The 13,867-nt window shown below is 39.0% G+C and overlaps 1 protein-coding gene across 2 annotated transcripts; it reads left to right on the plus strand.

The window, feature by feature from the left end:
• Positions 1-27: 27 nt before the first annotated feature.
• rmi1 (RMI1, RecQ mediated genome instability 1, homolog (S. cerevisiae)) lies at positions 28-13,259 on the plus strand. Of its 2 annotated transcripts, none has more exons than XM_059338182.1 (9): positions 28-328; positions 443-1,044; positions 2,690-2,800; positions 6,224-6,373; positions 8,272-8,342; positions 8,620-8,743; positions 9,038-9,122; positions 10,113-10,296; positions 10,915-13,259. In XM_059338182.1, exons 2-9 carry the CDS (start codon positions 883-885, stop codon positions 12,074-12,076), a joined length of 2,049 nt encoding a protein of 682 aa, XP_059194165.1. In that variant the 5' UTR covers positions 28-328; positions 443-882; the 3' UTR covers positions 12,077-13,259. The 2 variants fall into 2 exon arrangements, with proteins under 2 accessions (XP_059194165.1, XP_059194166.1); XM_059338183.1 differs by having other exon boundaries at positions 70-119; positions 825-1,044.
• The last annotated feature ends 608 nt before the right edge of the window (positions 13,260-13,867 follow it).

Here is a 13,867-nt window from a genome sequence, read left to right on the forward strand (position 1 = left end):
CTAAGGCGGACGTCAATCACAAGAATAGAGGCGTTTCCAACGCGACAGGATAAGCCCTTTTCCGGGTGCAATTTAGTCCACAATTTAGTGTGGTTGCTCAAGTTATTCCTGTTTATAAGGTAAGGTCAGCAAGGCTTATATTAGGCGTTGTCCTCCTAAGTACTCGAGACGTAATTGTTATGTTTTAAAACTATTGTTGTGTATAAGAGCCACTGTAATCATGTTGCACAAAGCTAAGGTACAGTAGCACCAAGAATGCTAAATAATTTGGGTCAACTTTGGCGCCTTGGCTTATTTCCGTGGAAAATCCTGCCTCCATGCCTCTCAGGTAACCTCTCAGCAAATACTCAAACATAAACTCTTTTTGATGTCTTTATTATTCTGCCGCATGCTATCCCTGTCTGTATTTCTCATTCAGTCCCTCTTTTCCTCTCCTCCACAGTACCCAGACGTGACCATCCGCAGAGACACTGGGCTTACCAAAGTTGATGGGACCACAGAAAAATAACAGAAAGCAATTGTCTCAAGTTCTTGCATCATAATAAACTAATCCCTTTCTGTCGATAAATCACCACACGATTTGGTGTTAAGTGCTTCTGGAAATACAAAAAGAAGATGACCTCTTAACATAGAAACTCCCTTTAAGCCCTCAGGGATTGCAGGGTGCTAGGCAATGAATTAAATAACATGTAACATTACAACCACTACCTGGTTACTGAAAAATGTGATTTACAAAACCATTGCTCTTGTGTTCTACAGAAAAGAATCATTACCAATGAATGCAAATTAATATGAATAACTGACCTGTCTTTTGTTAACATCAGGAAGCAGTGGAGAATATATCGGGAAGGGGCCTAAGTGAAATACACACACAGAAAGAGGATGGCCCCTGAGATCCAGGCGGTGGTGCATGCTACCCAAGCCTGGCTGCAGTCCTCCTGGCATGTCCAGGTACCATTTGCCTGGCTGGAAGCCTGTGTGGAGTGGCTGCAGGAAGAGGCCGGAGGAGCAGGTCGCATGTCACAGCAGCAAATCAACCAGCAGGTAGGCATGGTGTCTAATGCCTGAATATCTCACTGTGCAAAGTGAGAAGTACTTGGGTCACATGATAACAGGTGGGCGTGTGGAGAGGGGAGATAGTTACTTCTGTCTCTGTTCCAAGATGGTTGATACTGCAACTGGTTTTGGTCTGGTATTAACAGACAGCCGATGTCTGTTTCCGGTGTTATTCAGCCTCTTCAGGTCTGTGTCTTTTCACCTATTTATAGTTCTCCAAAGCTTTCTGGATCTGAAACAATTAGTAATTTAGGCCATTTAATCAAGAAAAAAAAGTAAACATTATGTTTATTTCTGATTGGTGAATGTGAGAATTTGCTGTTTTTCTCATTTTGTTTTTATTTTTCATCTACTACACGGTTAATCTGACATATAGATAAAATATTAGTCAATTTTGGAAACATAATTGAATATTAGGTGTGTCACAATATCTAAAATTAGCTTTTATTTTCAGTTATTTTATATATATATTTGTTTAAATTGACCATGTTACCTCAGTCTATCCTTGAAAGAAGACTTTGAAAAGTGAATGACAGTTGTCGGAGCATAAAACCAATAATCTATTGACCTTTACGAACCAAGACTCAGTAGTCTAACAATAGCCTTCAGTGCTGAGAAGAAAAATGTTTAAATCGAAAACTGAATAACATCATGACCTTTAAATTGAAAGTCTAATCGTATCTTGGATTTGGAGGATCGTGACACCCCTATTGATTATGGTGCTATACAGCGCTGCTCTTTACCTCTCTGGGGTGATTCTGTCTGTATGGACTCATAGTCTATAAGGAGTAACCCAGATTGAATTGAAAAATCTCTTTGACACAGCAGATAGTGTATGCCTCTTTCTTTCTTGTTTGGAAGGAAATTCCAGTGCATGATTTAAGTAGCTGCTTTATTTAACCTTGCATGCCAAATATGCCTTACACACTGTGGGGCCCAGTATACGGCAACAAACAAAAAGAGAGAAAACTTGGAGCAGATCAGCATCTAAAGCCCACAAGCATGCACAACTCTACTACAGTCAGCTGATAAGAGGAAGATCATGCTACAGTCAGTAGTGTTCGACAAAAGTGGGCGATATAGGGGAGCGAAAGAACACCTCCTGGTCTGACAAATCCTGGTTTCTGTTGCAACATGCTGATAGCAGGCTAGCATTTTAATGTATGAATCCGTCCTGCCTTGTGTCAGCTGTCCCAGCTGGTGATGGCATCATGTGGGGGTATGTTTTCCTGCATTTACTCATCATTTGTACGCCGCAGTGTTCCTAAATATTTTTGCTTTAATGTTTGATTTCTCAAGGCACAAGTCATCTCCTGATGGTTCCAGGAACATGACAGTGATATCAGTTCATTCAAGAGGCCCACACAGTCACTAGATCTCAACTCAGGAGAGCACTTGAACTAGATTAGAATGTTGACGAATGAGAACTGCACAGATTTTATGACAGTACTGAGTCACTACATTCCTGTGACGTGATGTTACTTTATTTAATATATCATAATTTGATGGCCAATTATGTCTCAGAAGTGAATGCTAGCAATTCTTTGTCATGTTACATTAAGACTGTGAATGACAGAATTGCTAAAAGCAAAAGCAACCTTTGTGACCCTCACTGCATGATGTGGAATTGTAGGCCCTGGACCAGTGGCTGTTGACAGACCTGAGGGACCTGGGCCACCCGGTTCTCCCTGAAGGGCTCTCTCAGGCTCAGAAGACTGAACTCAGTGGCACCTTCTGTGTCCAGGTACAGGCTTCTCGATTATATCTTTCATGCTACATAAAAAAATGTTGTGTTTATTGTTAGATTTTATGTTTGGGACAATGCTAACATGTATGCTGCAAATTCAGAGGACAATATATGCACCTATGGCAAAATCAGGTAAGGGGGGATTGTAGAACCTGATAATGTAATAAATTCCCATTAATGTAATAACCCCGTTAATGTAATAAAAATCTGCACTTGAGTCCAGTGAAAATGTAATAAAACCTGATAATGTAATAACTTCCCAATAATGTAATAAAGTGCATTTCCCAATAATGTTATACACTTTTAACCAATAATGTAATAAAGTATTACATTAATGGGAGGCTATTACATTATCAGGTTAGCCTTCATTTCACAAGTCCTGATAATGTAATAACTTCCCCATAATGTTGGCCGTGACAACCAATCAAACTTGATGGCTATGTCGCCAAACAGGAAGTAAGCCCATTTCTCAGCAACCCTTTAACATATCTTTACCAAACTTGGTACATAGAGTCATGACATCATCCTGGGAACACCTAAACAATTTGGTGATCTTTGACATCTAGGGGGCGGTGCAATATCGTAAATGTGTTTTAACTTCTATATCTTCACATAAGTGGATTGCAAACTTATTTTTCAATGTCTGGTGATATTGCCAGACCTCTCCAAATAGCTCCAAAACTATTTTGCACATCAGAATTTGGCTGCCATTCTGATCTTTGAGCATCCTGGTGTTAAACTTTAACTCTTATTGACATCAAAAAGTGTGTAAAGTGTGTGTGTGTTTGTTTGTTTTTACTCTTCCTGTAAGTCACTTTAGATAAAAGCGTCTGCTAAATGTAAATGTAAATGTGTGTGTGTGTGTGTGTGTGTGTGTAATTAAATTATGGCATAGTGACAGCAGAGGTGGACAGACTGAAATTCCTGGTCTCGAACAGAAAGCATTTTTGGCAAAACCATAATACCTATCATTGATCCGACTTCACTTTGAGCGTCCTAAGTTCTTCCTGAACGTCTACATATGATTTTTTTAAAGAAAAATGAAAAATAGCTTCGTTAGAGTGATCTAAAAAAACAGTTTTTTTTTCCTTTTTCCGAAATCTTCCTGCGTTTTTAATATGGGAGCCAATGAGGCTGTTGGTGGGTGATGGTGGTGCATCTCTGTGTCTTACGCCCAAACTATAACTCTGACAGCTTTACCAGAGGATTGTGAGTGAGAAGACACATTTTCCTACGTTTCTATGTATAAATTATTTCTGTAGAGTAGAATTTGCGGCCTGGAGCGCAGTTTTAAAATTTATTTTTTGACAGTTTTACCTCTCCCTCTACACTCTGAGCGATGACATCACACACTTTGACACGAACATTCCGTGCAATACACACCCATTATAATCTCAGAATTTCTCCAAAAATGATCATGGTCATTGAACAGGGATTGATAAAAAACTATATGACCTATCGAAACGTGGATTAATACACCGATACACAATACTTGTGTCTACTGTTTAAAGTTAAACTTACGTCGCGAAAAATTCATATTCTGTAGAGAAAAGTAATAGCACACCGATCCCGATCAAACCGCACGTTTTGATATATAATTTGTCCTGCAACTCTTTAAGTTGTAGGACTAGTAGCGGGACGAAATTGCATCCGGAAGAGGAATAAGAAGAAATCCACAGTATAACAGTAGTGCTCGGTGCGATTGCCCCGAGGCCCTAACTAGAAACAACTAGAGTGGATGCAATATACTGGCTAAAATGTTGCTATGTTGCTGAGCTCACTGAGCTAGCTGCTTAATTTGAAACACGTGCATGAAGGAAATATAAGGAGAGACCTTTGACCTTCATCATCAAATCAATTAATCTTTAAGTCCCTACAAACACTCATACCAAATTTGAAGCACTTGCACCAATGCATTCTGGAGATACTGCACTCAAGATTATCATGGCTGTCAGAGAGCCAAATGGTTTTGAATTTGAAAAAGCTGTTTGACACATTTGTTCAACTTGGTCTGAAGATCATATGCAAAGTTTCATGAAGATTGGACATGTATGTGTACAGTATGTGGCCCCCTAGAGGTCAAAGGTCACCAGATGTTTTGGGTGTCCCCAGGATGATGTCATGAGTCATACGATGATGGCATGATGTCATATGTACCAAGTTTGGTTAAGATATGCTAAAGGCTTACTGAGAAATGGGCTTACTTCCTGTTTGGTGATCTCACCATCAAGTTTGATTGGCTGTCACAGCCAAGTGCCTTTGAATGTCAAGAAGATTAGAGAAGATAGGACAAAATTTGTGATAAGAGAGGCCTTTTAAAGGTTTTTGATCAAATCAAAGATGGCGGAAAATCCAATATGGCCGAAAACCCCCATTGAGGATGCATTGAGTTTGGATTGGCCCAAGGGCTCCAGTGATACCTTGTTTGTGAAAAACGGATGAACGGGTCAAAAGTTAATAAACATTCAACTTTGACCTGTTGGTGGCGCTAGAGCTCTTGAGCTAGAGTTGCCTACACAGTATCACCACTTGAACCCAAGTAATGGGTGGTCTGCTGCACTTTATTACATTATCGGGAAGTTATTACATTATCAGGACTTGCGAAATGATGGCTAACCTGATAATGTAATAACCTCCCATTAATGTAATACTTTATTACATTATTGGTTAAAAGTGTATAACATTATTGGGAAATGCACTTTATTACATTATTGGGAAGTTATTACATTATCAGGTTTTATTAGCTTTTTAAATGGACTCAAGTGCACATTTTTTATTACATTAACGGTGTTATTACATTAACGGGAATTTATTACATTATCAGGTTCTACAGGGATTGCTAATGCTAGTAATCTTTTTTTTTTTTTTTTTACCACTTAGATTTTATTTTAATTTTTATGAAAGCAAGAAACACAAACACACAGCCCAACAAGTATAGCTGCCTGACATCCAGAGTTCTCAAGTCAGGAAATACAAAGCATATAATGTTACAATCATATAACAGAGTTGCAGAGAAAATTAAAAAATAAGGAGGCGTAACTACCAGCCACGTCCTTTATTCCTTCCAGTTTGATGTCCAGTCAGTCTCTCTTTGTCAGATGTTTCAGTCTCAAAAGGAAAGTCAGTCTCTCTAACTCATGAGTCTCTTTTGTAACCATTTACATTTTTTTTGCTACAGTGAGTATTTTTTAGAAGAAATCTCGCTTCCTGTTATTTCTTCTGGCAGGTCCCCCAAATATAAAACTGTAGATGTGTGAATACTTTCTCAGAACTGATGTAACTTTGGGCAGCTGTGGTGGTTAAAACTAATAATCTCAAGTACAGTACTGTATATTCATTTATATTAAAGGCCATATTGTCAAACATTACACTAGATATTTTTGGAAAGGCAACATAATCAAAGGTTGCACTTTGTTTTAGGTTGACTCACTGCTGGACATCAGTCAGCCTGCGTATGGTCAGCTGCAGAAGTGGAGGGGCTCGGATTGCGCTAACGACGAGGTGTCTGATGTCACGCAGGCCACCCAAAGACCCTGGGAAGCCAGAACAACCCGTATGCTTCTATTGCAGGTCAGACACATGTATGATATAAAGTAGGTATAAAAAAATTTGATGTTGACATTACATGAACAGAACAAGTTGTCTGCCTCTAAGACGACCTCATAGTTGTGATAAAAGCTAACCAAGAACTTAAAGCCTTGAAACACAAAGTTCAGGGGATGTAAGATTAAGAAAAAAATAAAAAGTATTAACAATTAAGACAGAGATAAAATAAAAACTAAATTATTATTATTACTTGCATATTATTATTTTGTTAATTAAAAGAAGTTTCTGGTCACAATAGTCTGAGAGCAGTTAAATCTCTGTCTCTTAAATCATTGATAGTGGGAACAGCCAACAGTCTTTGTGTTGTGTTTTTATGATGGTTGACTCACAGTGTCCATTCTGTAATGATTTGTTTCTAGTATCTAGGGGGATACAAATGAATGGTTTCTTTACACAAGCGCAATAACCATTCACTGACAAATCAGAGGAACAGTGGTCTAACCTTGACCAGGATCAAACGTTTTTTATTGTTATTAAAAATTAAACCACAAAAAAGTATGAGTACACATTTAATCAATTTGGATATCACTATATTGACTGTCTCTCGCAGATAGACTATAAACTAATTTACAGGTTTTCATGCAACAGCTACCTGGGAGACATAAACCCGTTCAGACTTGTTCCCCCGGCGATGGGTTTTATAGCTGCACCGTTACCTTGGATACGGTCTGGGTAGCCTAGTATGAAATATGAAATAATGGCATAAAAATATGAAGATAACACATATGTACAACATAAAACTATCAAATAAGGTTTTGCTGTAGGTGACCATTTAAAGCTTAAATTATGTTTATGTGTAGTGTAATATAATGTGGGTAATACTTCACTTTTTTTAGCATTGTGTACAGCTATACTCAACAGTCAAACCATATTCTATGATCATCTTTATGTGTGTGGTTGAGTAGAATAATGAAGACTTCTACTTCTCTTCCTAACTGAATCAAAGTGGAGCTGACTGTAATTTTCACCTTAAGTAATACACTTGTCACCGCTCTATGGTTTCTCAAGAATAGCACTGGTGTTGCTTAGAAACGTTGCAATGGCTTTTTCCCTTTTTTTTCTTTCTTTTTTTACAGTTTCTGAGACTTGAAGTCTCTCAATTCAAGGAGCCATGGGATGCAAAGACCCATGGCAGTTTAAATACACTGAAATATCTGGCATTAGGCAACATAATAATGCATATGTGGCCAGACAAGCTTTGACCAGCTTTGTGTTTTGAAAAGTCCAGGCCAGCATATGGGTCAGTGACAAATACGGATTGGCAAGATGTCAAATGGTGTAACCACAAAAAAATGATAAATATTAAATACTTCATCCACCTACATTGTATTTTATATTATTTTTTATATATTAGTGGACTTGGACTACATATAATTACTTCATTTTAAAAAACATCAAATTATTTTTTTTAACCATTTCTACATTTACACATTTTTGTCAATATTGAGCAGAACATATTCTAAATACAACCATATTTTTCTTAAGTTTTGACAAATTATGTAAAATTTGTTGTATACCATAGTGTTGCAATGTAAACATGGATTGTATTTTTTTTTCTCATTTTAGTTCACATTTATTGTCCTGTATATCATCAGATTTTAATGGGAAGAAAATGACTGGTTACACCAACTGACACTGGGTTAGATCATGTCATTGACCCATATATATAATGAAAAAATAGAAAGGCATATATTTTTTAAATTCACTCAGTGTACATTTAAAAATGACATAAGAGTGTTGCAGATGAACAACCTCCTGTGTGAATTGAATGGTTATAAACCTTAAATGTATTTTTGTAGTTATTTCACAATGATTTTCCTCTTAAGTTGTTCATGGTCAAATACACCTTCTCTGTTGTGCAGGTGACAGATGGAGTCCAGAGCTTGGAGGCCATGGAGTATCAGTCTATCCCTGCACTCAGCACAGCGCTCAGGTTAACAATCAGTCTGTGAAACATTTTACTGCAGTGTGGTGTCTTTTCCTGCTACCAGTGTAAAAAGAAACATGCCTTTCTACAATATCTTTGTTTCAACTGTGTCTCAACAGCTGTCACTTATTTCTGTTTGTAAATGACAGTAAATAAACCTATTTTTGTTTCGTCCCTGCCAGTTTTTCAAGAAACATGATTGATTTTCTGAAACTGTTGTACTATATTTTTAGAAATGAAACTATATTTTTAATAGGCATCATCTTTTTTTTTTTACCCTCAGGCCTGGTGTGAAGCTCCAACTGCAAGGGCAGATAGTTTGCAGACTTGGGATGCTTCTGTTGAAACCATCTAACATCAAGGTCCTGGGTGGTGAAGTGGAGGACCTGGTGGAGAGGAATAACCAGGTAAGGTGTTGGTTTCTGTTCTCTATCAAAAGCAGATTTAAGCCAATACATGTTTATGTTTTCTTAATTTATGTTACAAATTTGATATGAATACTATTTACACTTAATCGGGCTTTGATTCATCTTTCATTTCATACAGTAAAGAGATTAAACCTAACTGTTATGGGGCAGTTACAGTTTTCACAGTGCATGAAGCAAAAGTGAAGACATAATATTAGCTGTTCCGATTCAGCAGTGTAAAAAATGCAAAAATGTATACGGTTCCAGTGGTATATTTCTATCCTACTCTGACAGGGCAGGATGCTGTGTCGGACACTAGGACTTCCTGAGGAACAGCAGCAGCAGGAGGGGGAGGTGGCCCCTCCGGCACCACGTCAAGGTATATTCAATTCAACAATTCAGATTTTATATAAATTAAGGCCTGTTTAAGAATGGAAACAGATGCCTATTTCTGAGCTTAAACTACTCTTTTTTTATTGAGGACTAGAGACCATTTTACGATGGGATCATACCAGCCATCATGCTGAATCAGGCCAGGGGCGTACTTCTGGTGCTCTTTCTCAGACCACACCCAATTTCGAACACAGGCTTTATTTTATGTTTTGTGTCAGCATCTTGCCTGGTTGTGAGGCTTTTGCAAAATGCACCTGGCAAAGTACTCAAAAGTGCTTCTGTGGCAGGTGGCAAACTCCAGGTCTGAGCAGTGAGGCAAACCAGGATGTGCATTAAGCTGCATTCTACAGAAAATTCCTGCAGGGGGCGCTGACAGTGGCTGCAGAAGCATTTTAGTCCATTTATTTCAATACTAAATGATATATATATATATATATATATATATAAGGACGTTTAGCAGTCACACTGTTTTTTCACTTAATGACAGTTTATTTGAACGTTTTCTTCATTAAAAATCTCTTGTTCAGCATTTGGTTGGACAAATAGACTACATAGACTAAATAGAGACACTGTTAATTTTTCTTAGGTAAGTAATGTACAATTTTTTGCTATCAAAAATTAACATCCCAGTTAATGCTCCAGTTATTGTTAACATGAATTAGCAGTGACTTCGCTCAGTCAGGTCGCCGGTGTAGAGAGGTGTGACGTCAGCTCTCTTGCTCCTCCACAGTCGAAATATGGTCTGCTCCCCGTTTCCGGAAAAAAGGTGGCAACACAAGATGCCTCAAACGGGCAGTCCACAAAATGACTACGTCCATTATTTATACAGTCTATATTCTGTGGTAGTCCCTGCTACAGTAGTTGTCTCTAGGACCACATTTCGCGACGATGACAACACGCATTCAGACTCAAAAGGTGAAAACAGCCACAAATGATAACGGCTGGTAATAATCATGACTTTTTGTCTTCTCTTCAGGCAACCAGGAAGTGGAGGATCTGGAGTTAGATGATGCAGAGTTGCTGGCCAGTCTGGAGGCCCAGGAGGAAGTGGAAATGGTTCAGTCTGTTCGAGACAGTGGCTACCAGACGCTCAGTGAGATCTCCACTCAGTCCTCGAGAAGCTCATCTGTCAGGAGCCACGTCTCAGCAGCCTCGTCCAGGTGGGTGGTTAACAATGTGATGTCGTGACATTTTGATGCTGGAACTCCTCACTGTTCACTGTCGGGCAAATATACCTTGACATTTTCAATTTTAGCATAATGTTTGTCTTCAGCATTTATCTTCCAGCTACTTTAGGAAGCATTAAACACTTTAATTTTACAGAAAAACTTATTTGATATAATGTTTCTTTATCTTTGCTTGCTGTCCCACAACCACCAATTTCCTGCACAGTCAGAAACAAATGAGAATAAATTGCCACATTATTTGTTCGCTTTGGTTTGAATGGCAAAGGCAGTTCAGTAATAAAATCCTAAATAAGCTGTCCGGTGTCAAGTTATTGTAACTAGACCAACTTGAGACTGTTAAAAATGAGAATTCACAATTTTCAATGATATCTGACTTATAACGATCTTGATCTGCTTTTTTATGTCGCATTAGAGCTTTTACTTGTTTCAAAAAGACTTTTTACTGGGAAAAAATATCCTGACACGAACTGTAAAACCACACTTGAAATTGTGTGGTATACCCCCTGCTAAATGGGCCTGCCAAGGCTGTTACAAACACTGGTTTAAAGCTACTGTATATTAACTCTAAATTTTTTGGCTGGTCTCAAACAGAAGTGGTGCGACGCAGAGCAACAGAGGTGGTTTAGTCCAAGGTCGTCGCCACGGTAATGAAGAAGACGACTCTGGCCTGTTGAGTCAACAACAGATCCCAGAGCGCAGTCCGAGAAACGAAGACTTTCCTGATGAAGACTTTGACGATCTTCCTCTGGATGAGTTGGACAGTGTGATTTTTCAAGACGGTGCAAACGTTGCTACACATTCAGACAGCAGTCACAGCAGCACGCCACAGAACAACAACAGAATAACAGGGAACAGTGCAACAAAAGCCCAGACTGCTCAGTATGAGCAGCACACTCTGAATTTCTCTGAGACACGGCTTGGTTCGAGCAACTCCAGATCCACAGCACAGAAAAGAGACTATCAAGGCTGCACTAAAAGAGCTTCAGAGCCCTCACATGGATTAGAGTTTACTAATGATGACTGTGATTTAATGGATGAAGACATGGACTGCTTTCTCACAGAGGTAGAAGCTGTGAACACTGGAAGGCCAAATCGGCTCCCTGTCCATCAAGGACTTAGTAGAGACAGAGAGAGCACAGAATTGTGTAGACTTAACAGTGACTCATCAAGAAGTGTAAAAGACAGCATTTATACTAAGATGGGGCCTGAATTTGAGAGCTCACACAGCACACCTAAGGGGCAAAATGACACCTCAAGCATTGGTGAACTATCAGCCACAAGAGAGAGTGAACACTCAGCCCCTGCTCTCACTCTGACCTCCCCACCTTTTACATATTTGTCCCTGCTGGAAGAGATGATGTCCAAACCACAACCTCACACGATAGAAATCCACGTCAAAGCTTTCATTGTGACTCTCTTGGGGAAACTAAGCAGCAGCAGTGGTGTTTGGCGTGTCTGCGCTACAATATCTGATGGAACTGGTTATCTGGACGTGGAGCTGTCCAATGAGGTTTTGACAGGCCTGCTGGGCTTTTCGGTAGCAGAGAAAGGGGCTCTGAAGCGTGACCCAGCCCGGAGAGGAGAGCTGGACACTGGGATGCGGAGATGTCAGGAAGAGCTGGTGGACATGTGCTGTGTTATGACCATTGTGGTCGAACCAGGCGGCAGAAAAGCTGTGGTGACCAACGCTGACCCTGTCACTGAGAAAATAGTCCAGGAGCTAGAGCAGAGGGTGAGAGGCAGGAGAAAATAGACACAGAGCAGTGCTGGAGGAGAAGTAGGTGAAAATGAGAACATTACAACGAGCGGAGAAGTATATTGCCCTTAAACAGACATGAAAAATTGCATATATAAGCATCGAAACTAAGGTGGGTTTTTTAAAGGATGGTGATCAACCTTCTGCTTCAGATTTTAGAGCGCAGAATGTGTGAAGTGGATGTTTGATGATCAGCAAGCAGTGTGGTGTCATGCATCCCATCTGCTATATGTGAATGTGACATTCTGTCATTAGAGGATTTCATTCATCTATTCAAAGACCTATTTTCTGCTTCAACTGCGCTGTGTCGCTACCAAGAAAAGTAAACAGATACATAATGTCTACACTGTAGGGTGGGGCAGACGGATGCTATTATCATCCATCGTTGATGGCTGACAGTTTAACCACTGAGCCTAATGTGATGGAAAAGTGATATAATGCATAACCTTGGTGGTTTACAGTTCAGGTCTGCTGGTTTATTAAGAAAAAACCCTGACCCGTGCATCACTAGGTGGGAGGAAAGGAAGTTCAGGTGAGTAGGTGAGGGTGAACAGTGAATGGGCTCAAAAGCACAAAAAACTAGTAATTGATATTTAACAATAACATACATGTGAAAAGTAGAAAATAAAGTATATTAAAAAAAACAAACAAAAAAAACAAGAATATCATCATCCATGGTGATGTTTCACTGTGGACGTTGTGATAGGCCAATTTGATACACATCACCAAACCCAACTACACTTTATATTAATGACCGGGCATCAACTTATTAGTTCAAGCGCTCACGTTGTATGAAACATTAAAAACTATGTGAAGAGAAGAGTGAAGCATGTGAGAAGAGAGAAGGGAATCATATTCTGATTGTTGTAATGAATTGCCAGGCTTTGCATTCATTCAGTACTTCCATTACTTCTGACTGAAAAATGATTGAATATCCAAGGGCAGCGTGGGTCTTTAATAAACTCTTCCAGAGGAGAATGAGAGGAAAGGGAGATAAAGGAGAGGCCATGAGCTTTGATTATTTTTGTTCATTATAGAGCCACATCTGTTTTTCTGTCTTCATAAATGTATATATATATATATATACTACAGTTTTGATGCTATGCCTGTATTTACTATATATTGAAATAAAATTGTTCTTATAGTTTTTTAATTTTCTGTCATACTAATAAAACACGCTGAAAGTAAGTGCTTGTTTCTGTTTCTCCTTAACAAATAAGTATTGTGTTTCCTCAAGAATAACTAGAAAAATCAATATCCGGAGAGGAGAAGTGTTTTATTTGGTTTATAGTAATTGATTAAATGCATCTTTTGTATATGCACTGTTATAGCACACATGATGCTAATTAACAGTAGCCTTGCAGGGGCGTCCCGGTGGCTCACACCGGTAGAGCGCTAACCATGTATGCCGTGTGCTGTGGCGGAGCCGGGTTCGAATCTGGCCTGAGCTCCCTTTGCCGCATGTCTTCCCCTCTATCACCCCCTTTCTATCTCTCACTATCAATAAAGCAACAAAATGCCAAAAAAATAATCTTTAAAAAAAAAAAAAACAGTAGCCTTGCAGTATTATCTGGTCTTGTAGCTCTTTCGAGGTGCATTTTCAACATGAAACATCTCAACAATTTGTGCTACTCAAATTAATTTGTTACTTGTCTGCCTTTATACAATATAATTAGACGTCAGTCTCTTAAATGTCCCCAGTGTGACAATAAGCAGGCTAATAAAGGTGCCACAGAGAATATGTGTAAGTGCGAATGTATGTCTGCTTACATTTGTGTGTCTGTGCAG

The sequence above is a fragment of the Centropristis striata genome, chromosome 7 (genome assembly GCF_030273125.1).
Source record: "Centropristis striata isolate RG_2023a ecotype Rhode Island chromosome 7, C.striata_1.0, whole genome shotgun sequence".
Lineage (NCBI taxonomy): Eukaryota > Metazoa > Chordata > Actinopteri > Perciformes > Serranidae > Centropristis > Centropristis striata.

Excerpts from the sequence above, each read along its gene's own strand:
- rmi1 (XM_059338182.1), top strand. The coding sequence starts at position 883 with ATGGCCCCTGAGATCCAGGCGGTGGTGCATGCTACCCAAGCCTGGCTG. Across the intron at positions 6,374-8,271 it reads CCCGTATGCTTCTATTGCAG|GTGACAGATGGAGTCCAGAG; the intron begins GTCAGACACATG and ends TCTGTTGTGCAG. Across the intron at positions 8,343-8,619 it reads GCACTCAGCACAGCGCTCAG|GCCTGGTGTGAAGCTCCAAC; the intron begins GTTAACAATCAG and ends TTTTACCCTCAG.